The sequence below is a fragment of the Leptosomus discolor genome, chromosome 3, assembly GCF_034619465.1.
Source record: "Leptosomus discolor isolate bLepDis1 chromosome 3, bLepDis1.hap2, whole genome shotgun sequence".
NCBI lineage: Eukaryota > Metazoa > Chordata > Aves > Leptosomiformes > Leptosomidae > Leptosomus > Leptosomus discolor.
The window spans coordinates 66,968,998-66,992,998 of record NC_141393.1 but is presented as its reverse complement, the minus strand read 5'-3'; the positions used below and the strand labels follow the sequence as shown (position 1 = coordinate 66,992,998).

Here is a 24,001-nt window from a genome sequence, read left to right as displayed (position 1 = left end):
AAACCCTGTCTTATAAGAATTTGGCTTTAATTTTTAATCTGTGCAAATACAGGCTTTGGTTTGTGGCCCTTAAGAACATGGGTCTTGGTTTCCATTATCCTTTGTTGACATATGGCTTTCTCATTTTTGTTGAGCTTAAATTAATACACCAGCTGACCTCTAAATTAATTGGTTACATGCCTGCTAGGCAAACTATGACATTTGCTGCGCAGAGTTACTTTTGACTATGTGCTGTTCCCAGAGTATGGCAGTGAAGGCTTCATGAAATTCGAGTATTCTGTCTCCTTCTGCACAGATTTATTCAATGGTCTTTGACAAAATGACCTGGTTTAGTTTTGCCTGTGCTCTGAGCTGGCCAAATATGTGGCAAAACCCATGGTAGCTGTATTAAGTGTTTCATTTGCGTTGTTAAACCCAGGCTACTGGTGGGTTACTTTAGTATAACGTGGGGTACAGTGAAACGGTACAGTGGGGTGCAGGTTAATGTTACATTAACATGCTATCTGCTTTATAATTACTGCCTTAAACTTAGACAGCTCAGATCGTATTTCCTAATAATGTGGCTTTAAATTTCGGTGATGAATGGTGACATTTGCAGGACCCTTCTTAACCAGATCTACTGGTTCTAGTCGTTGCAAGTCTGTTACCTACTGACTTGGGGTTAAGGGGACTAAAATTCGTAATATTGTACCTTGGCCGCTGAGTTGAGAGTTTCTGTCTGAGGACACAGAGATCTTTGGCTAGAGAAGTTGGATAGAGTGGATATTTTTTCAGTGTCAGCTATTGATAATTGTACTTTTGTGTTCGTTCTTTCTCTTACAGGAGCTTTATCGCAGAAATGAACATTTACGTGAAGCAGCTGGGCAGAAGTAAGTGTTCCTATTTATTTCTTATCTTAGCAAGAGGTGGGTGTTGGTACAGAGGAATAGGTCATACTCATAGGTACAGACTTTTGTAGTTATGTGTTGGAGCCATTTTCAGAGGTGAAGGTTCAGGTTTGTTTCCTGACATAAAACCTTTTTTCTGTGTGCTGTGCTTGTTGCATTCTACTGCTTGTCCATTACAGGCTTCCACTGATCTCTTCTGTCAGCACAAAAAAACGCTCATGAGATGCAGTAGGTTTTGTTTGTCTTAATTACTTGTTCTTTACGTGTCTGATACGTATTTAATGTGTTCCCAGGCAATTGGGCTGCTGTCCATAGCATACCCATTTACGTAGAGCTTGCTGTGAGCTTTGTACGATGTTGGTGGGTGGTATAGGATAATCCTGCTTCCTTAGGCACTGAACGCAGGAAAAGCTTTACAGGAGTTCTCAGGGTGTCAGTAAGTAACATTAGACAGCTAGTGTGAGTCAGCTGATGAAGGGGCCTGGTTGGATTTTATGTTAGAACTCTGCATTTATCAAGATTTGAGACTCTTTCCGTGAAACCTGGCCTGTGTGAGCAATCAGAAAGCTCATTTCAGAGTAGTATCTTCTGTGGAAGCTGTTTGACTCGTTAGCTACTACGGCTCTGATTTTGTGTGCCGCAGGGATTTTCAGTCGTGAACATGGATCAAACAAAAAGCTGGCAGCACAGTCCTGTGCCCTTTCCTTGGTTAGACAGCTCTACCATCTTGGTGTCATAGAACCTTATTCTGGACAGACAAAGAAAAAAGGAGAATCGGTGAGTTTGGTAGAAGAGTCAGAACTTGTTGCTTTCATTTTAATAACACACAAGCACTCTCTTATCAAGATGTGTGAGTTAGAGTTTGCTCTCAATATTTAATAGCTTACAAGTTAATAATAATTTTGATTATTTAGAAATAGGACTTAATGTGTATGTGACTTGAGCAGTGAACTAGTTTTACAGCATATTAAATGAAGTAGGATTTGTAATTGCTTTTTTCAGTATAAATTTTCTACAAGTAAAGATTTCTGTTTATGCTACATACAATTCTCAACTATTTTCCTCTGGCACATTAGCATTTTTTTTGTATTTGGTTACAAGTTTGGGTATGTTTTAATCTGAAATTAAACTCAGATATTTTAAATTATTCTACAGATTCCCGTTGGATGAAAAGTCAGCAAAAAGTTTCAAGAATGTGAATTTTGAACTGATGGTACTCTTTGGCCTTGTTTGATGGTTCAGTGTACTCTCTCATACCCTGCAGTTCTGGCTTCCATTTTCTGTCTTTTTGTGTATATCAACATGTAGTTTTTAAACATTTAATAGGTGGAACCCTATGAGGTGTCACTGTCTTCTGACTTAGAAAATCAGCTGCAAAAGACTGTACGGGAACTGTCTCTGGAGATTGTGCCTTTGGTGAGTGTGTGGTTCAGATACTCCAGCATTTAACATCAAGCCTGCTCATTTAATGCATTTATCTATCTTTGCCCACTTTGCTTTTGGATTTATAGCCTGAAGATCCCAGTAATCCGGTTCTGATTAACGTTGGAAAGTTGGCCCATTTTGAACCGTCACAGAGACAAAGTCGTATGGAAGTTGTTCCATGGTCACCTCCTCATTCCAACTGGAACCCTTGGACCAGCTGCAATATTGATGAGGGCCCGCTGGCAAATGTAAGATAACTTAAAAAATTGATTTGTTGTTTGTTTTCCCCATGCTTCTGGAACTTTTAAATACTTTTTTCCCCCAGGATTTAAAGTATGCGCTATTCCAAAGGAGAAAACTGTCCACTGATAAAATTTCTTCCCTTCTTGACCTGGAGGAAGGGAGTCTTTTCATTGGTAGGAGTTCTTTGTATTTACTTCATGTTTTATTAGGTTCTTGAGCAGCAGTGTCTTGGATGTCCCAATTCTTTGCTTTGTTTCACTTTTTGCCTGCTATTGTGCAGCCCATACAAAGTTCTAATTGAAATTACAAGGTAAGTTTATGGGCATGTCATTTATAATTCACTAGCCTCTCTTTCCCATATTTCCATGCTAGGTTGTTCTTTTCTGGGAGGAGAAACTACTCCAAGCCAGTATCACTACGCAATCAGCCTGCTTGCTTTTTTTGGTCATTTCTAGTCCCATTCACCACAGAACAAATGAAAAGCAGCAATGTGGCATGATAAAATGAGGAAGCAAGGAAGAAATGCTAGGTTGCCAAATTCAGAGTCATAATTTGGCTACTGATATAACCTGGTCAGAAAAGACTCTCAGGGCAGGAACTTCAGTTTCCTACAACAGGAAACCAGAAAACTTATGACAAAATAGTAATTTAATACTACTTTTGGCTGCAGCTTTTTTCCATAAAAGACATAAATTTAACATTGATCATTATATATTGATTTAAAAAATATGGAACTGATAAAATTTGAGTGTTGCTGCTTAAAACACATAATCAATATATTTATGGACGTTGCAAATTGAGCTGGCTTCAAATCCCATTAGGATTTTTATGTGCTAGTCGTGGTGCAGCTAACTTATTTTCAGTAAACCCATTAGCCCTGTGGTAACAAATTTTAATTTCCTTAGAATTCTTTCTGATTTGAAATACAAGACTTGCCTGATAAATTTCTCTCTCTGCTCACTTTTCCCTTTTCAGCTACTGTTCTGTGGGTGGTTATGTGCTTACATTATCTCATTCCTTGCATTAAAAACTCCTCTGTGAATGATCATCTAAGTATCTCGTTGGCTTACAGCTGAGTAGAGTGTGTTTCACAAGCAGTTAAGAGTATTTAAATTTAAACAATCATACTTTTTCAGTATTTTGGATCTTTCTGAGAACCTTCTTTGAGGATGGCCATTTCATTTTAACACACTGGAATGAATGAAAATAAAAGCTCATAGGCATAACTGATTTCAGGGAGTTCTGTAGGACATTATCCTTTACTGATATTTGGAATCATTATGTTGTTGTGACTGATTTTATATTGAAGTTATGATATAGATAAGCAGGGGGGTGAAAAAGCCTCTGAAAAATGTCTTGTCTTTACAGCTCAGTCCAGAGCAAATAAGCATGGATTTGAAAAGTGATTTGATGTACCGTTTGGAGCAGGATCAAGAATTACAAAGGGTAAGTGTGCTTCCTGTAACACGGCGTGCCTGCACTCGTCGTTTTCCTTTCCAAAAGGGGCTGAACATGTCGCACACAAAGTGTGTAAGACTGGACTTCAGTAGTAATACACACCAAGTCTTCAGAAGTGCTGGATGTTACACTGGGATGGATGTGGTGATGTGTTGTGCTGTGTATGGAAAAAAACACAACCCGTGATTTGGTCTGAAACAGTTTTTCCTGTGAAAGAAGAGTGAGACAAAGTATGGATGTGCAACAGAATAGGTTGATTTTTTTGGAGATTTTTGGTAACATGCTGGATTTTTTTTTCCCAGATCCAACAAGAGAGAGAGGCCTTACCTGTGAAGAATTTTGAAAGTGAAATTCTGGATGCAATCCGGCACAATTCTGTTGTTGTAATTCGTGGGGCCACTGGTTGTGGCAAAACCACACAAGTGCCACAGTACATCCTGGATGAACACATCAAAACCAACAGAGCTGCAGAGTGCAACATAGTAGTGACACAGGTGAGGAATATGTTACAAATGCAACCACTTAAGTTTTGTGATCGGATGCTATAAATCACCTATCAGGATGTGTTGAGAAATCTGATTATCATTGCAGGACATTGTTCATAAAAGTTTCTCCTCAGTACTACATGTAGGAGAAACCTCAGCATCACGTGTATTTTGTGTGTTATTCTTTCATATATCTAGAACTGGGATAATCTGGCTTGTACCTTGCCCAGGTGAAAATTTTTTGGCAGACTGAAGGGAAAAGATTTGGCAAATGCCAGCTGTAGTTCCTGTATATCCTTATATCCCTCCTCTGTAATGTGCAGAATTAACCATTTCAGAAGAAAAAAGGCTGCTGTTATAGATACTACAGTTTAATTACTACTCTGTGAAGAAATCTTAGGACAGGACACCTATAGCGTTTATAATTTACTTTCTTGGTTTCAGTGGTGTTCTGATAAACTTATACAACCTCATCATTAAGTCAGGAAAAACTTTTTCATCCCTCAGCCTCGGAGGATTAGTGCAGTTTCTGTAGCAGAGCGTGTGTCATATGAGAGAGGAGAACAACCTGGGCAAAGCTGTGGATACAGCGTGCGATTTGAGTCTGTGCTTCCTCGGCCGCATGCCAGTGTGATGTTCTGCACTGTCGGTCTGTATTGTTTTGTTTACATTTGGATATTAGTACTTGTGGGTTTAAATTCTTTGAATTAGCGGCAAAAGCAGAAATATGGTTAGATTAAAATTTTTAGAAAGTCTGTTCAAAAGATTAAAAAGGGTTTTTTTGGATAGAAGAATTTTGCTGACATGCTGTGCAAAGAAAGATTAAGATTGTTGTTCAGAAGTATGGTAATGCAGGTCTAATACCACACAGAAATGATCTCCTGAAGAGATAAAATTGCCATATGTTGATTGTCCTTAAAAGACAGAAGGGGAAGTGAAGTATTGGGTGGGAAAGAAGGAGTCTTTCTGGTAGTAATACTTTATGCCCTTCCCATCTCTTGTACAAACAAAAGCATGGCAATTGGAGATGGGGCTGTAAAAGGTGCTGGGCAGCCTGTACCTTTTAAACCAGCACAACTATTCTTGATGAAAGGAGATGGGGCTGGGCGGGATATTAATTTGTTACTTACATGAACATTTAAGTATTATGTCTGTTTAAGGTGTTCTTCTGAGAAAGGTGGAGGCTGGGATCCGTGGCATTAGTCATGTTATTGTTGATGAGATCCATGAGAGAGACATTAATGTGAGTTATCTGGTGATTATGATCCTATTTCCCTCTGTGCTTCTGTTCTGTTTAGCTTTTATATGTGTAATAGTAAACATGTAGAGGAAACTGCGTTTTACTAATTGCCATATATGTGAGTTTTCCATCTTTGGTAAGATTTTTAGAAGTTCTCTTAATTATGCCTTACCTGATGAAAAGAGCAAGGACTTGCAGTTACTTGCTGTCCTGTCTCTTTTGCCTGTTAGGATTTCCTTCAATGTCCTGGTCCTCTTTGGAAACAGAACACCATGGTACAAGCACTTCTTGTCCAAATGTGGGAACACATTTTATTTACTTTTCAGTGCTGTTTTTTTTACTGACAATCTTGTATTACTGTAGTGGAACAGCAGTAATATTTCCAGAAGCTGCCGTCTTGAAAGTGACACATTTAAATTTGGGGTTGATACAAAGAAAAATGCAACAAGTGGAAAATAGAATTGGGGAAGGAGTTGTATGTAACTTAAGAAATGGGAAACATTTTCTGTCCCCTTGATTCTTCTGTATAGTTTTCAGCTTTGCCACACCAAGAGTGAGAGAAACTGCTAAGTTCTGACATGCTGTTTAAGCTTTTTTTGACACAATTTGGGGACTCATTTAAATGGAATTGATTTTTCTGATCTCTTCATCTATTGAGTTTGTATTAATGATGTAAAATACAAGTTTTCAAATTTTGAATGAGATTGGAATTTTGTCTGTTGAACTAGGAGCCTGCCTAACTGCATGGCAAAACTAAATAAACGTCATGTTTAAACAGAACTATAATACTTCGCATACAATTGCACTGAGTCATTCGTATTTATTTTATGAACTATGGCTGCTTTATACGTAAAACAAGTTTAGAAAGACTTTAGGTTGTAATGTGTTGTTGGGAAGGAAGCAAACTATTTTTGAATGTTTTTCTTTAGTTTATTTCATTCTGATAAATGAATAACTCCTCTTTACAAGGGAAATCCTAAAATTTGCTTACCTCAGGAACTGCAGATTTTGCAAAATAAAGCACTGACAACTGTTTCTGGTTATAGAATGTTATTGCGATAATTGTTACTTCTCTTGCCCAGCAAAGCTCCTGCTCGGTAAATGTATGTATCTGAACAATTCTGGTCTCTTGGGAAGATGTTGTTTCTTATGGGTAGGAAATTAATGATGTTTTAATTCTCTTTATATGCAGACTGACTTTCTCTTGGTGGTGCTGAGAGATGTAGTTCAGGCATATCCTGAAATCAGGGTTATCCTCATGTCTGCCACCATCGATACTACTATGTTTTGTGAATACTTCTTCAACTGTCCTATCGTTGAGGTCTTTGGTAGAACCTACCCTGTCCAAGGTAAATCATTGATTGAACTTTCGGGAACGGCTTTAGTTTTTATTTTGTCATATGCTTTAAGATTACGGGTATGGCAAGATACACATTTCTTTTGGATTGTCACATCTTACAGATGTGGCTTACCGTGGGCAAAGAAGTCAGTAACACCAAATCATTTCATGGGACCATTTGGTTTAAAACCAAAACCAACTAAACAAACAATACTACTGCTTGCCGCCCCCCACCCCCCCAAAAGACCAACAAACAAACCCCACAACACAAAACCCCACCACCCTAAAACACTGCCACTTGGGATAGTTTCCATTGGAGAATGAGATAGTAGTAGTCAAGCTGTGGTGTTTCAGATCAGTTGTCTGTGATGTTAGGAATAATGGAAATAGCTTTAGATGAGCCAGTACTAAAAACAAACAAACCAGAATAAACATTGGAATAATGTGGGAATAATTCTCATGCCCTAGCTGACAGCCAAAGATTTTTCTCCAATCGTGGCTTCATACTCTGAAACGTCACAATTATATCAGGAGAATTTTGAGAGATAATAAAAAGAATTGTGTTCCCTTACATAGGCTTCTGGTGGTCAGTGTTGATAGCCAATGCTTGTCTGTCCTTGCAGATTATTTTCTGGAAGATTGCATTCAAATGACTCAGTTCATTCCTCCACCAAAGGAAAAGAAAAAGAAAGAGAAGGATGAAGAAAGTGGTGAAGATGATGATGTATGTTTAACTTTTTTAGTTTGAAAATTTAAACAAGTGCCAGTTAGGACTCTTGCTTAAGTGTAATTCATTTGGCATTGTTGAACCTAAACATTTTTAGCATATTTCATATTTTTAATATCCAAGACTGCCATTAACTTTACAAATAGAATTGAGTTTTCTCATTGCCCTTGTAAACTGAAGAATTTTTTTTTTTTTGGAAGCTAAAATTCTCATGTTTCGTCAGCCTACTTCTCTTTAAAGATAGAACTGGCATGCTTTTAAAAGTGAAAAGACTGGAAGAAATAGATACAGAAGTATGAGCTTGGTGATACCTTTTCAGGGTGAAAATTCAGATTCTCTCCCTTCTCTTGCAGTTGATTTTGCTAGAGCTTACATACATTGTCAAGAAACTATCGCTTTCCTGATACAGCTTTTAATTTCTAGGTCTGAAACTACTGTTTAGGTCAGTTATCTGATGATGAAAAACTGGTCATTTTTTTTTGAGAGAAGCATTTTCTTCTCCTCCTTATGACATTATCCCCATTCATCTGAATGAAAGTTAAATTAGTTTGATAGCTTCCTGCTGCAAATTTGTGTGGAGTTATAACTCAATGCAATGGAATTATCTTTCAATTCTTGTATTAGAAAGCTGAGGAAGCAGAACTTGAACTGCTTATTGTGAGTCATTCTGTGAGCTGTGCCTGAGATGGTCTTCCGCACCAACTACCCGTGTATCTCATTTTCCTATTTGCCTGGCCAGCCAGTCTCCACAGTTTGAGTAAATTCATTTATATGATTTCTTTTGAGTTTTGTTTTTTGTTTTGTTTTGTTTTTTTGTAGGCCAATTGCAACCTTATTTGCAGTGATGAATATGGCCCAGAAACAAAGCACTCCATGGCTCAGCTGAATGAGAAAGAAACTTCTTTTGAACTCATTGAGGCCCTGCTCATTTATATCAAGACTCTGAATGTCCCAGGAGCTGTACTTGTTTTCTTGCCTGGCTGGAACTTGATATATACGATGCAGAAGCATCTAGAAATGAATCCACGCTTTGGTACAAGCAACTGTGTTCTATTACTTTTCATCTTTTCCAAAGGATACTATTGACTGTGTAAAGATGAGAGTTGGACAAACGGCTTAGAGAGCTGGATTAATTTGTTGTGAGAATGAACGGGTAGAAATGATTATGTTGTGCAAAGAAGAAATCAGGTTCACATAGTGGTAGTTACTGACCTTCTTGTATTCATGTTGTAGGAGGCCACCAGTACAGAATTTTACCTCTGCATTCACAAATTCCTCTGGAGGAACAACGTCGAGTGTTTGATCCTGTGCCTCCTGGAGTAACCAAAGTATGAGCGCCTTGTCTGTGTGGAGCGTAACGTGCTTTGTTCTGTTGCGCTTTTGTGGAATGTATTGCTGCCTTTTTTTTTTTTTTTGTAGAAGTTATGTAGTTTATCTTGCAGTCCATCCTTAACTTTTTCAGACCAAATATATTTCAATATGCCTTTCCTGTTTTTCATAGGTTATTTTATCTACCAGCATTGCTGAGACTAGCATTACCATCAATGATGTGGTCTATGTTATAGATTCCTGCAAGTGAGTTCATGAAGTACCTTTTTGTTTTGTAAATCCTTTTCTTTGGAATGCAAAAAAGGCTTTCTGAACACACAGAACTGCCTTGTGTTCCCACAGTCACAGAGCTGAATTTGAGGACTCTAACTCACTCAAGACAAATTTGCATTGTCTTTAGCCATTCAGCACAGTTACAAACCACCCTGGCATTTCAGTGGGCTGGTTTTGGTCAGCTGCATTCACGCTGGCGCTATTCATGTGAGGTGTCACTGGGTCTCCATGCGTATTTGAAATATGTCATCTGCCAAATGAGTATTACAAACACTCAGTGTATAGCTGATGGAAAAAGAGGAAGATTTTTGTGGTCTGTTACAGATCCTGTCTTGCTATGCATGTTCTCTAAGCAGACTACACATGGGGATCTCATTAATTGCATGAGAATTTTAAGCTTTTGAGACAGTTGTGAAGCTTGGGGCTTTATAGAGAGTATGATACTTCAGCTTCCAGAGAGACGCCTAACTAGCCAAAGCTTAGCTAGTCAAACAGGGGTGGTTTGCTTCTTAAAAGCGGTGTGGCTGCAAGGAATAACATAAGAACTGATTTGGCAGGACTTAATATGAAGAACATCTGATCTTAAGTGTTTTTTTCCCGTAACAGACAAAAAGTGAAGCTGTTCACCACTCATAATAACATGACAAACTATGCCACAGTCTGGGCATCGAAAACTAACTTGGAGCAGCGGAAAGGTAGAGCTGGACGTGTGCGTGCTGGATTTTGTTTCCATTTGTGCAGCAGAGCTCGATTTGAAAGGTGAGGCTGTGCTCTTTAGAAATAAAATAACTTCAGAGACTTCTCCCAGAACTGTTGTATGCTTCTTCTGATCAAACTGGGGAAATAATTTTGGAAAGCACAGAGAGGAGATGCATGACGTCAGTTCACACTGGAATGTATCACTTCTGTTGCTTAAAAATAATTTACATATGTTTATATGCTTTCACCCAGAGTATGAGGTGGATAGATAGTTCATGATATTGTTATTAAACTTCACTGCAACCTACAGAACCTCTCAGGAGAGAAATAATACTGCTTGGGGTTTGAGGTAAGGCAGAAAAGGAAGATAAGGCTCTAGTCTGCCTTCGCATGTTGTGAGCACCTGGCATCTTTGTGTAACAGGCAATTTTGTCATGAAAGTGATAAAAAAGCAGGGAAGACAGATGTTACTTTTCCCTCCATCCCAATTCTGTGTCCAGGAAGCCCCTTCATGCTGCTCTAGTATCTTCCCTGCTGCTGAAACTTCTGACCTCTTCTGTCTGCCAAGCTGTTTCTTGGTTACTAGAGCCATGAAAATCTTTTTGCTGGTTGCAGAAGTCTACACAGCTGTTGCACTTGGTGTTTGATCTCTCTCATGAAAGTTTCAGTGCTCCTTTCTCAGCCATTAAAGCATAGCTGTGTTTCGATGTTCAACTTTTTGTAACTTTTCAAAGCATCAGTTGATCAAAAACTTTCCTTAAATTGCTCAAATTTATTTACTAGTACAGAGGAGTGATTTAATTAAGATTTTTTGACAGTGAACTGATTTTAGGCTACTGAGGTAATCATGGGACCTCATGACTTTAAGGTTACCTTCCTCCAAAGAATATAAAAATGAAATATACTAGGTCCATGGTGCCTAGGAAAGGAAGAGTGTTTGGGGACTTGGGCAAGTAATCTTTTGAGAGATACCATCTACCTGGACTTGTGCAAAGCCTTCAACACAGTCCCGCACAACGTCTATGTCTCTAAATTGGAGAGACATGGATTTGACCGGTGAATGGCTTAGTGGATCTGGAATCGGCTGGGTGGTCGCACTCAGAGTCACGGTCAGCAGCTCCACGTCCGAGTGGAGACCAGTGATGAGTAGCGTTCCTCAGGGGTCGATGTTGGGACCGGCACCGTTCAACATCTTTTGTCAGTGACATGCACAGTGGGATCGAGTGCACCCTCAGCAAGTTTGCTGACAACACCAAGCTGTGTGGTGCTGGCAAAACGCTGGAGAGAAGGGGTGCCGCCATCGAGAGGGACCTTGACAGGCTGGAGAGGTGGGCCTTGTGCAAACCTCATGAACTTCAGCAAGGCTAAGCGCAAGGTACTGCACCTGGGTCGGGGCAATCCCAGACAGACAGGCTGGGCAAGGAGTGGATTGAGAGCAGCCCTGTGGAGGAGGACTTGGGGGTGCTGGTGGATGAAAAACTGAGTATGAGCCAGGAATGTGCACTCGCAGCCCAGAAAGCAAATCGCATCCTGGGCTACATCAAGAGCAACGTGGCCAGCAGGTCGAGGGAGGTGATTCTCCCCCTCTGGTCCACTCTTGTGAGACTCGACCTGCAGTACTGCATACAGCTCTGGGGCCCCCAGCACAAGAAAGACATGGACCTGCTCAAGCAGGTCCAGAGGAAGCCATGAAGATGATCAGGGGCTGGAGCACCTCCCCTGTGAGGACAAGCTGAAAGAGTTGGGGTTGTTCAGCCTGGAGAAGAGAAGGCTCTGGGGAGACCCTATAGCAGCCTTCCAGTGCTTAAAGGGGGGCTACAGGAAAGCTGGGGAGGGACTGTTTATCAGGGAGGGTCTGTTTATCAGGGAGGGTAGCTGTAGACAAGAGGTGACAGTTTCAAACTGGAAGAGGGTAGGTTTAGACTAGATATTAGGAAGAAATTCTTGACTGTGAGGGTGATGAGGCAGTGGCACAGGTTACCCAGAGAAGCTGTGGCTGCCCCCTCCCTGGAAGTGTTCAAGGGCAGGTTGGATGGGGCTTTGAGCAACCTGGTCTAGTGGGAGGTGTCCCTGTCTATGGCAGGGGGTTTGGAACTAGATGGTCTTTAAGGTCCCTTCCAGCTCAACTCATCCTATGCTTCTAAGATCTAAATCTGGTGCCGGCTGAATCTGGTATTTTGAAACCTTTTCTAGCTGTCTGTTGCTCAGTGCAGTGATTCCTAGGAGTTCATATTTCAATCAGCAAGCTAAAGGATCACTAACAATACTGTGCTAAAGACTTAAGAGATCTATCTGTTTCCATCAGGTCTTTTTCCTATCAGAAAAACACCTTTGGAAAACATCCCGCAAAAATACTTTTCTTAGTGATCAAAGCAGGAATGTGCAGGAGGAGTTGAATGATTTACAGCTGGTAGAAGGACAAGTAGGGGGGTGCTTGTACATAAGGCAGGCTGAAAGCGGGTTGTCTGTCTCGGGCATGGAAGACCTTGCTTGGCAATGTAGGAGATGATTGGGCAAGCGTGGGCCTGGACACAGCCATACTGCGAATCGGGGGCTTCAGCCATGCAGACTCTCTACATGGTCAGCTTATGCTAGAAACCACACTGAGTGGTTGTGATGTGAGGGCTATACCCTTGGTGTGTTTCCGTTGTAAATTTACCCTGACATGAGAATTGAGAAGAACGGAAGAACTGGTAGAAAAGCCTAGGTTACAGTAGCTCAAAGAGAGTTGAGGGTTGGCTGGGAGGCAGCATTTGCTTGGCAGGGCGGTAGTTTATGCTGATGGAATGACCCGTGATGGTGATTAAAGCCTATGTTCAGAAAAATGTGGGCTTTTTTGTTCTCTTCTCATCCCAGACTTCAAACTCATATGACGCCCGAAATGTTTCGAACACCACTTCATGAAATTGCTTTGAGCATCAAATTGCTGCGGCTGGGAGGAATTGGTCAATTTTTGTCCAAAGCAGTAGAACCACCACCTTTGGATGCAGTGATTGAAGCAGAACGCACACTAAGAGGTATTGTTATTTGTCCACAAGACTGTACGTTAATGAAGCTGACTGCAAGTGATTTCCCACTTAACCAGGGATGTTAAAGGAGATAGTTAGATTGTTTGTGTAGTAGCATGCTGTCTGAAACAGTAGTGTTTCCTGGATGTGTCGTGTGGGTGGCAGTGTCTTTTACAGCTGAAGAAATACTTGAATTCCCAACTGGAGTGTCATTCCTTTAAGAAACTTGAGCCTTCAAACTTAAGGCTTGTTTTGTTATTTTAGCAGTAACTTACTCTAGCTTCCAGCTTCCTGTTTTCCAGCTGTGGCACTGCTGTGTATGACACAGACTCAGTCCAGTGCCTAAGGCAGTTACAAAACTACTGTGGAAGTAATGAAAAAGAGAGGTTAGTAGTTTATTGTATAATTACAGCTTTGTACGGTTTGGTGACCCAAGATCTCAGTATTTTGTCAAGTAATTAAATCTCCAGTTTATGAATATGGAAGCATCAGTATCCTTCTAAAACAGGAGAAACTGAGATGGGGGTTAATTTGTATTCCCAGTAGTAGTTTCTTCAAGGAACTAACTAGAGTATGAGTGAAATGAAGCAGGGAGGAACCTGCTTAAAATTATGCTTTAGATATAAAGCAGTGATCTTGAACCTCAGCATGCTTTGCAAATGTCACTAAGCACTTCTTAAAATTCCCAAGAACGGAAATATCTCTTTGATTATTGCTTTTATGAAAAAATTGTGTGACGAGCCTAGCTTACTTGTATACAGAAGGGAGACCAGAATGAAAAACATAGCTAGGGATGTGTATTCAGGTTTAATGACTTTCTGATCTAAAAATTGTTAGTGCTTTTCTTACACTGCACATAAGAAACACAAAGCCAGGGGAAAAGGCAAACGTTTTCAGCTTTAACACCAAATAGACACATGCTTTAATTTCCTGGATGATCTGTGACTTTTCAGTGCATGTGTATTACCAGGATGTTTTTAGGATGGTGAGACATGCTATTCTTTGAAATGTTCTTTGGGCTTTTGAGTTCAATAGGTACCAAGAAAAATGGATTTGATACTGGCTAAGGACTCCCTTTATTTCATCACTTTCCCATTTAATTGCTGAGGCTACTAAAACTTTTTTTTTAAATGTAAAGCCTTTAGTTACACTGAAGTTTCCCAAAGTAGTCTGCGAATAGAGTATGTGAACTGTTAGTTTGCATTTTTCATTTATATCTTAAAAGGTTTTTGAAAGATCACACTTGTATGGTATTTCTTTGTTTGCAAACTTAAAAACAGTTTTATGAAGTAGAGTTTAATGGTTATAGTCAAATGGCTAGAAAGGTAAGGAGACTCATGAGACCCTGCAGGCTGTACAGCAAACAGCCAAAGACACTTGTTTGACTTTATTGTTGACAGTGGTTTGATAGCTTTGAGGATGATCTCAGGTGACAATTTTTAGGTAATGGAAGGAGAGAAAGGCAGGCAAAGCCTCGTGGAAGAGAGAGTTTGTGGTGTTCTCTTTTTGAACAGTGGGTTCTGTGATTTGGCAATGACAATGAAGACTCTGCAGTTGGCTATGATAGGGCTGCTTTGATTTTTGTGGGTCAGAAATTAGGTTTGATTAATTAGATCAAATACAAAGACTTTAAAAAAAATTAATAGTGTGACAGTGGTTTGTACAGAAGCAATGGAAAATAAATAGTTTTATTTAGAATTATTTAATTCAAATATTTGAATTAAATAGTAATTATTTTAATTGTGGAGGAGGTAGTAAAACATCTGTAAAGCTGAAGTAGAATTTGTTTATTTGACCTCAGACCAGTTTTGGAAATCAGATTGGCAATATTGTAAACCACACTAAACTTAAATACAGGTAGGATTCTATTTAAACACAATTATTGAAATTCTGAATTTCTTATCTAAGGATTTCTGGGATTAGCTAATAGTCTTTGATAATAAGAGATCTTTTTTCAGAGCTTGATGCCCTGGATTCCAATGATGAGTTGACACCTCTTGGAAGAATCCTCGCCAAACTTCCCATTGAACCTCGTCTTGGCAAGATGATGATAATGGGTTGTATTTTTTAGTAAGTTTAGCTGGTCTCAGTGGTCTTTTATTTGTCTTTTGAGTTCCTGAGCCTCTAGACATGCACTCTACAAGAGAAAAAAACAATAAATCTAGATGAGCAATATAGGTTACAATTGGGGATAGGAAACTGAATTTTCATGAGAGCAGAGGGTAAATAACTTACAGTATAGGCAATAAAGCAGTTATGAAATTCAGAGTTAACTGCAAGGGACCAGTAGAGGCTGAATACTTATGAATTAAGAGTGGGACTCTAAATACTTAAGTATAGTGGTGAGCTAGATGTGGGGAGATGTGAAATCTGACGCCTAGATGAGAAGAAAAATGAAGCCACATGTTTTTCTTTAGCAGAAGTAAAGATCTGTTATTTGTAATTGTGATGGCTGTAGGGTCCTCTTCACCAGAAGAAGATGGTGTAGGGATGGTGGGCAGGGGAGGGAAGATAGACAAAGGGCTTGTAAACACTTGCTATTGTGAAAGTACTGGAATTGGAGATAATTTAACATCCACTTCCAGGGAAGTGTTTTCTATGACGAACGCTGGTAGATAAGGACCGAATTAGTCAGGTCTCTAGCAGAGAAGCTTTTACTAGTATCAACAGTCTGTAGCAGCTGCTGGCAGCAGTACTGTGAATAAACCAAATCCCGATACCTTTTGTGGTTTCTTTCAGTGTGGGAGATGCTATTTGTACCATCTCTGCAGCCACCTGTTTCCCTGAACCTTTCATCAATGAAGGCAAACGCCTGGGTTATGTCCATAGGAATTTTGCTGGGAACAGGTTTTCAGATCATGTTGCTTTGCTCTCCGTCTTCCAAGCCTGGGATGATGCAAGGTATATTGTCTTGGCACAAAGTTTGATGAGAAGTTATGGGTAACACAGGGTGAGCAGTTTTGTGACCAGACTAGGTATGTCAATGGATGCTGTGACAGCCAGACTGTCGCACTTTCCCTTTTCTTGAACAGGCTTCTAATTCACTCTGTTTGTTTTTTAGAATGGGTGGTGAAGAAGCAGAAAAAAGATTTTGTGAACACAAAAGACTCAGCATGGCTACGCTTAGAATGACTTGGGAAGCAAAAGTCCAGCTGAAAGATATACTTATTAATTGTGGCTTCCCTGAAGGTGATTCTGCTTGGGCATAGTAATTTAATGATCACATTTTTCATTCTGAGATGAGAAATAAACAAACAAGATAATCGATGAGGAACACACAAGCTCAGAGGCCTATAGTGGATTTGCCGTAAAGCTGTTCTGCTTTTACAGCTGTGTTCAGATGAAATTTTAGCGTTGTCTAAACCAGAGAAGTTGTGATGGCTGTGGTGCAACTTGGAGGCTGAGGTTAGGGCTACAGGATTACAAATGTATTAAGCAATTGTCTTTAGAGATTTTTTTTTTTTTTTTTTTTTCCTCCTTCACTAGTTGCATCTCCAAAATGTGCTGTGCTGTGCTTCCCCCCTCTTTTTCATTAGCCTTAGGGGAGAGTCTGTGTGATCTAAACAGTGTGCTATGTGCCCTATGATTTTCTGGGTTTGTGCCGCAGAAGAGATGTTCAGTAGTGTGTCACATTACCCAATTTTCTAAGTTGACCAGGTTCTCAATTTGCCTAATGTTCCTGAGGAGCTTGCTCAGTTAAATGGCATGGCTGGCTGGGTTCAGCAGATGTTCATCTCCCCCTTCTTTTCTTTTTTTTTTTTTTTTTAATCTTTTTCAAATTCCTTAAATTTTTTTCTCCTCATGCTTCTAGGATCAGTGCTGCATTTATCCTTAACTTTATTTCTGGGCAAGATGACCTGAAAACAAGCCACGAGAAGGCTCTGGGGAGGTTTGTAACAAATAAACTGATGAAAACATCCATTTTGCCCTCCCCGAAAAGATCTGTCTCCAAAACAAATGACAGTAAACACGCTGTGGTACAGCACATTCTGGGCAAACCCCTCTCTCCTTGTTTTTGAAGAGCTTGGGAGAGAAAAATACCTCTTTGTAGTAGTATTTTTCAGCTTTTTGCTCTCCATGAATAAATTGAAAATTGAATGTAGATCTGAAATGCTTTGAGTGCAGAGAACAGATGCATATCTACCAGTTGGTTGAATCAGAAAATGCATTGATCCAGGATCCTAAACAGCTCTGCTGTGCTGTCCTACATGACCTGTGGATGCTAGCCAGTCTTCTGTTCTCTGTCAACAGAATGTTTGATGACTCAACCACTTAACAACACTGGACCAGATAATAATCTGGATGTTGTAATCTCCCTGCTTGCTTTTGGGGTCTACCCCAATGTCTGCTACCACAAGGAGAAGAGGAAAATTCTTACCACTGAGGGGCACAATGCCCTCATCCACAAGTCATCTGTCAACTGCCCTTTCAACAGCCAGGATGTCAAGTATCCATCACCTTTTTTTGTGTTTGGAGAAAAGGTAAAGACTTTGAATTTGTTCTTGATCATGTGCAGCCAAGTTATCTAAGAGGCTCTCTTTGGTAAAGAAGCCATAAGAAAAAAAACTATGCTGTGCAATATTTCGCCTGTTTGTTGGGTTTTGTTTTGACACCCCCCCCGCCCCCCCCCGGAAAGTGAACCTTAGGTGGTCATGGTGTCACTCAGCCTTCCAGTAACTTCCAGTCAACCAAATTCAGTAGAAGTAGAGCTGCATAGAAAGTTCCTGTGAGTTTTGTGAAAACAGACAGGTCATAGAGAAAGATCTAAATTATTATCTTCTTTAAGAGATTGCTTGAGGAACTCTGCTACTGGTGAATCCAGAGAGAAAACAGGAACATGTAATATGCAGTGGGGTGCTCCCTTTCTGGCATGTAGGTAGTTTGTCTTCTCCCAAGGACAACTCCCATTTCCCAAGCATCTCATAAAAACCCTCCGATGCTTTCAGCAGGGTCCCCATGACCTTTTCCTGCATCCCATTAATTCTGTGTGCTCAGCACATACCGTATGTGTACACTCAAACCCCTGTGTGCTCTTGTGTGCTCCAGCGATGGCCGTCATGAATGCAACTGCTCCTGCTCGCCCTTCTTTCAAGGAGCAGCTGAGGGCAATGCCTTTGTGTAGGATGTAGCCGGGAGATGGTCCTCAGGCTGCCAGCCTGCTTGTGCTGCCTGTGCAGTCACTGCAGCACACTGATGGGGAGGCCCTGAAGTCCTGTCGCCTGTTGTTGAACCAGCTGTGCTCAACACCGGAGTTCCTGCTGCCTGGGATGTGCTGTAAAGATGTTTTTGAGAATAAGCATCAGATTAACAAAGCCTCTTGCTGTAAGGAGAGCCTCTCAAGGTCTTACAGTAGAGGTGATGCTGTAGGGGTTTCTTTTTTGTCACCTTGTCTATGCTGTTCAGAATTACAGTTTATTTATGCTGATTTTTATATCCTCAGTCCTTTTTGCTGACATGCAATTTATTATAGTAGTGGCAGATAAACCGCTTCATTGGTAATAAGTGGAATTTTGACTCTTTTGGGCACTGGCTGGGCACTCGGCTTGATACTCTGGATTTCCACATAAGTAGTGCAGAGCTGTGGTGAGGCTTCACCTCTTCTTCACCTTTATGACGGGATCTCAAGTCAGTCAGACCTTTGATCTGCCTTCACCATCTCTGTAAAGTGAGCTCCCCTAAAAACACCAGAAGATTTGCACTCAAAAAGCTGTGCTTTATTAAATCAAAATACGCATGGGAAACTCAGAGTGACTAAGGCAGTGGCTTAAGAGTGGCTAAGACAGCACCTGGGTGAGACTGGGGGAAGAAAGGATTTATATGCAGCTCTGTCCCTACCATTATTTACCTGCTAAAAGAAAGTTTCTCTCTGAGGTCTGGTTGTCTGTTTCCTGCTGCGTTTGGCAGTCTCTCTCTGACCTGCAAGTTCAGTGCTCCTGGCACTAACCGTTCTTCTGCCGAAATCTCTATTCTGGAAATTTCTCTTTCTGAGCATGTGTGGTAACTTCCAGACAGGAGCAAATCTTCTCCCTGAGGACAAACAAGTACAACAGATTCTGCCCATCATGTGTGAAAGAAAGGAGGGAGAGAGGCAGCTGTCAGGGTGGGAGGCTGAAATCCCGAGTACTGCTCTTCAGTTCCTCGTGAAACGAAGGGCGGTAGCCCACGTAGTCAGTGCTGTTACCTCTGGCTCAGGTCAGACGGCTTGTTGCTGTCTAAGTGCTCACTTCAAGTACAAGCTTAAGGTCTTGTTCCTATAAAATGACAAAGTGGTCTGGTTGCATGGACGTGTAGCAAATTCCAGATGTGCGTGCGTGGGACCCTGCTAAAGCAACATGAGCTTCTCATCACAGCCCCAGCAATGCAGATGGTGGGAGGATAATTCAGCTTTGCCTTGGTCATGGTTAGGTTGACAAAAGATGAGGTGGCTCTTGCAAAATGTCAGCTGCATAATTGCAGACATGCAGTCATGGAAAAATGGAATAGTTTTAAATGGCAGGTAGCTTTCGGTGTTGTTTTTAGACCAGCCACTGCTGAATCCCTGTAAACATCTGCTTAGCATTCAATTTTGTATGTGCATGTGCTCTTGTAATTTCCTGACGTTATACCTAGATTTTCTTGTGTGGGGTTTTTCTGTTTGTTTGGGTTTGGGCTTTTTTTTGGTTTTGTTGGTTTTTTTCCCCACAAAATTCTCTGGTTTCAGTGGCCAAGGAAGGTGTAGGGATCTGTTTTTCATTTCAAGAATTGTATTCCTCTTCCACCTGCAGATTCGAACACGAGCCATCTCTGCCAAAGCAATGACCTTGGTGAGCCCGCTGCAGCTGCTTCTCTTTGCCTCCAAGAAAGCCCTGTCGGACGGGGAGCTCGTTCTGGTAGATGACTGGTACGGACCTCCCTCGTGCTCGTAACATTCAGGTCTAAGAAGGAGGTCTGTGACTCACAGGCGTGAGTCTCCCTAGAGTAGGAACCCTCAAGCCAGCCGTGCAGCGCAGGTCAATTGTGAAGGCATTACCTCTGTTTCCTATGAGGAAGGGAGGGGTTTGTGTTGGCAGCACTGTTTCATGCACATTATCTGCTCAAACTGAAAACATGACACCAGGCAGTTTCCATAGAAACTGCTGGGTTTTTTGCCTTTGACTGGAACGTCAATAAGGAGTACTATGTATTTTGGACCTTCTCTTCAGACAGAAGCTGAGGAAACTTTGGTTTTATGTCTCAGAAACACAGCTTGAGGAGAGAAATGCTAAGGATTTGTTGGTTGCCTCTGGCAGCATACATTTTATGGCCATGACCAAATACCATCTGGATTGGTTTTTTGCTTGCTTGGTATTTTATCCTGGTCAGTAAAATGGAGGTGAGGAATTGCTTAAGCTTAATTCAGTAATATTTTTGGGTGTCGCCTGGAGCTTTCAAGATTTTAAGGAGCCTCATGTTCTTAGTTTATATTTTGGTATCTTTCTGTTTTGACATGGGAGGTTATGTGTTGGTGTTATCTGCGTATGTTAAATCTCAAGAGCAAATTTAAACAGAAGGATAGTTGCATTTTAACAATGTCAAATTTCAGGGATCTTGTAAATTTGCCTCCTGAATTTCACATCCCTTCATTGACAAACTAGAATTTCAAAGATGAGAATATAGATTTCTGGCTCAGTATGAAACAGCACTCTGTAGAACATCTTTTGTCACAGGTCCTCTCCTAGAAGTCACTGTACATCTAATATACTCCCTTGTGCTCTAGGATCAAGCTGAAGATGCCCCACAACGTGGCTGCCTGCATCACTGCTCTGCGTGCAGCCATGGAGGCTCTTGTTGTGGAAGTGACTAAAGATCCTGAGATCATCCGGCAGCTGGACCCAGCAAACGAGCGAATGCTGAATGTGATCCGCCAGCTCTCCAGGCCGTCAGCCGCGGGCATCAGCCTCATGGCCGCCAACGCACGGTGAGCGCGGCTCCGTCGGCTTGTGCAGCCGGAGCGCGGGGGTGAGGAGCACTCGCCACCTCGGCCCCAAGGACACCGAGAGCCTGAACAGAGCAGGTCAGGGCTGTCGGCTCCGCTGCTCCCTCCCTGCACAGTGGCTGCAGAAGCCCAGAGCTCAAATCACCAGGAGAGTCTTGTCCCACGTGGATGGGAGCTTCAGGCTTTTGCTACAAAACCAATAGTCTGATTGTACGTAAAACTGTCAGGCCTAAAGCCTGATGTAGACAGATCACTGCCTGTTTCCACAGGACGGCTAAACAGCTCTCAGGAATAAAAGCTGTCATTGCCTCTTCCAAAACACAATGCCTTTTAAAGAAAAGATAATCCAAATTAATTTTGGGCAAACCTGTTTTCTGGAAATAAAGTAAGTAGTTGGCTGTGCTTGCCCCTCTCCATTGCCCCTTGTTTGCATGTCTTGCTTCTGAAGCAAAGAAAAATGAAAACACCTGTGGGCTGTTAGTAATTTAAGGAACAAAACAAAGAACAGCTTTGATGTATGTGTCAGTGTGTTTTGTGAGGAGCAAAATACAGATCACTGTGCTCACCTAAACGGGAATGGAGCTCTCTACCCATTTGTGTGAGCTGGAGACGGGGGACTGAGGGGAAAGCTCGCTGTCCGAGGTATAGACCTGGCTGAGATTGAGGGGGCACTGCTTATGTGACATGGCAGGCCATTCCCAGCTTTTCTTCACTCAGGTGGAAAAGCTGCAAGTGTAATTCAAACATTGTACTCTGCTAACAGAAAATAGAGGCATCTTAACTGAGTACCTTAGCAATTGATTTGTCCTGTAATATTAAAAAAAAAAAAAAATGGAATCCTAAGATTACGTCAAATATATGTTTCTCTTTGCCAGGTTCGGTGATGGTCCTCGCCCCCCCAAAATGCCTCGCTACGACAACGGAGGTGGCTTCAGAGGCTGGGGAGGTTACACACGTGGCTCTGGCTACAGAGGGAGAGGGTACAGTGGCTACGGCTACTCCGGCAGGCGCTCGGGAGGAAGAGGATACCAAGGTAGCCCGGGGGGAGGCTACAGAGGTGGGGGAGGCTATCGAGGAAGAGGATATCGAGGAGCAGGCGGTGGCTACAGAGGAGGCTGTGGGGATCCGGGGAGGGTCGGGTGGTGGTGACAGAAGCTCAGTGAAGTCTTTCCACCTTGACAAAGTGCAATTCTCTCCCAAATCCCTTTCTGGCTGTTACCAGTCTGTTTGACATTTCAGTTCCTTAGGACAAGTACAGCTCTGTAATATATCATGCCCTTAGGGAATTTACTGCAAGTTGTATGATTTTATTGTTAATAAAGAATTGGTTTTTAAAGACTTACACATGATACGTTTTATTTTGTATTTGGATTTAGATTTTGAAGCTGTCTGTTGTTAGTTTTGGTTGTAGGAGGTATAAGGCATTCTGAGGAAATGTTTTCATTGTCTAAAACCATCCTCTGCCAAACAAGTTTCAAATTAGAGAACTTGGGCTCAGTGGGGATTTTTCTTTGTTGTCTAGTAAACTGTGCAAATAGGCCTTGCTGCAGTGGTTTTCTGTCTATGCCAGGCAGCACTTGGTTCCTTTGCAGCCAGCCACCAGCCTGCTGCATGCTGTGTCACACCTCCCGGCACGGCAGCTGATGAGCTCTTTTGCTGATCCACATAATGCAGGAACATGGAATACCTTTTTCAAGGCTGATGTGATGTTGCTTGTCTCTGCAGAACCTGAAGCAATCTCAGACACATGAACCGTGCCCTCCGTCCGAGGCAGTGTTCATTTACATTGCTACTCCAAAACTGTCTTGCTTTGCTCTGCCAAATACATGTGAGGGACAGCAATCCTTTCATGAGAATTCATTGGAATTGCAGCCCGTGGATTCCAGACAGTCAAAGCTCAGCTGGCTGCCTGGTGCTTGCGGAAGTGTAGCGACACAGAGGGCATAAAAACCCCTCCAGCGAGGGGTGGTTTCCTCTGCACCTCCCAGAGTAGCACCTGGGAAGTGACGTGGAGCAGGGGTGGATGACACGGGGTACCTGCAGGCACAGATTACTGTGCCAAGAGTTTTCTAAAGCCAGGCCCTGTTGTGCAGGAACACCTGTGTGACAAGATGAAGGAAGCACTCCAGTTTACAATAAATATGTTTGGGGTTTTTTTTGGTCAAAGCTCCCGTACCTCTCCTACAGCATGGCCACAGAAACAGCTGTGCTGGCCTGGGGCAGCAGCAAGCAGGTATTGCCTCTCACAGCACTTTGCACTGCAGGGCCTCAGCAGCAGAGGAAGATGTGTATGGGCACAGCTCCCTGTGAGTCCTGCTACATTACCAACCCCGACGAGATGAACCCCCACCCTCCCACGAGTCCAGCTGGAATGCATATTCGGAACCAGTAATTCGTTGCGCTTACTGGGGTGTGGGAGGTGTTGGAGTTGAGTGAAGTTTAGAGCAAGTCCAACATTTTTTGTATCTCTAATGAAGAGTTCTTAAGAACCAGGTAAGGGTGAAGCACTGTTTCTTTAATCAAAACTGCTAAAAGTCAAATGCCACACGAAGCTTAGGTACCCAGCTGTGAATTACAGAGCTGTCTTTGATATCAAGTGTATCGGTACACCTCTCTAAACTTAAATCCAGGATTAATTTGGAGCATGTCTGGTCTTCTGCATGGTCTGATGCAGTAAACTCCACAATCCTTTCTGCTGATGTAGACTTTTCTGTAGATGGAAGAATGGTCACTCTCTGCCACCTTCTCTGAAAATGTTTATTATTTTTCTTTTCCAGTTTGGGTTCAGGAATAACCTGTTAGGGAATTGGAAGGGGTGGACATTGGAGGATGTGCTGCTGTGTGGTGTTAGCTGCCTTCCCTTTCCACACCCATTGTTATTGCATCCAGACAAAACTCGCTTTCCTTGGCTTGCCCCTCAAACACTGTGTTATC

General features: G+C 41.7%; 1 protein-coding gene across 1 annotated transcript in view; it reads left to right on the top strand.

Moving 5' to 3' along the window:
* DHX9 (DExH-box helicase 9) overlaps positions 1-22,409 on the top strand; it is a 29,092-nt gene extending 6,683 nt beyond the window's left edge. Inside the window, exons 6-27 of the mRNA XM_086463415.1 lie at positions 823-869; positions 1,531-1,664; positions 2,214-2,303; positions 2,399-2,560; positions 3,924-4,001; positions 4,316-4,507; positions 5,006-5,147; positions 5,659-5,741; positions 6,931-7,087; positions 7,701-7,801; positions 8,624-8,837; positions 9,038-9,132; positions 9,306-9,379; positions 10,013-10,165; positions 12,962-13,122; positions 15,072-15,183; positions 15,853-16,014; positions 16,175-16,302; positions 17,365-17,594; positions 19,878-19,993; positions 20,849-21,049; positions 21,943-22,409. Of these exons, the coding sequence (XP_086319541.1) occupies positions 823-869; positions 1,531-1,664; positions 2,214-2,303; positions 2,399-2,560; positions 3,924-4,001; positions 4,316-4,507; positions 5,006-5,147; positions 5,659-5,741; positions 6,931-7,087; positions 7,701-7,801; positions 8,624-8,837; positions 9,038-9,132; positions 9,306-9,379; positions 10,013-10,165; positions 12,962-13,122; positions 15,072-15,183; positions 15,853-16,014; positions 16,175-16,302; positions 17,365-17,594; positions 19,878-19,993; positions 20,849-21,049; positions 21,943-22,216 (3,106 nt within the window). The 3' untranslated portion in view covers positions 22,217-22,409. The remainder of the gene's footprint in view (positions 1-822; positions 870-1,530; positions 1,665-2,213; positions 2,304-2,398; positions 2,561-3,923; positions 4,002-4,315; positions 4,508-5,005; positions 5,148-5,658; positions 5,742-6,930; positions 7,088-7,700; positions 7,802-8,623; positions 8,838-9,037; positions 9,133-9,305; positions 9,380-10,012; positions 10,166-12,961; positions 13,123-15,071; positions 15,184-15,852; positions 16,015-16,174; positions 16,303-17,364; positions 17,595-19,877; positions 19,994-20,848; positions 21,050-21,942) is intronic.
* The last annotated feature ends 1,592 nt before the right edge of the window (positions 22,410-24,001 follow it).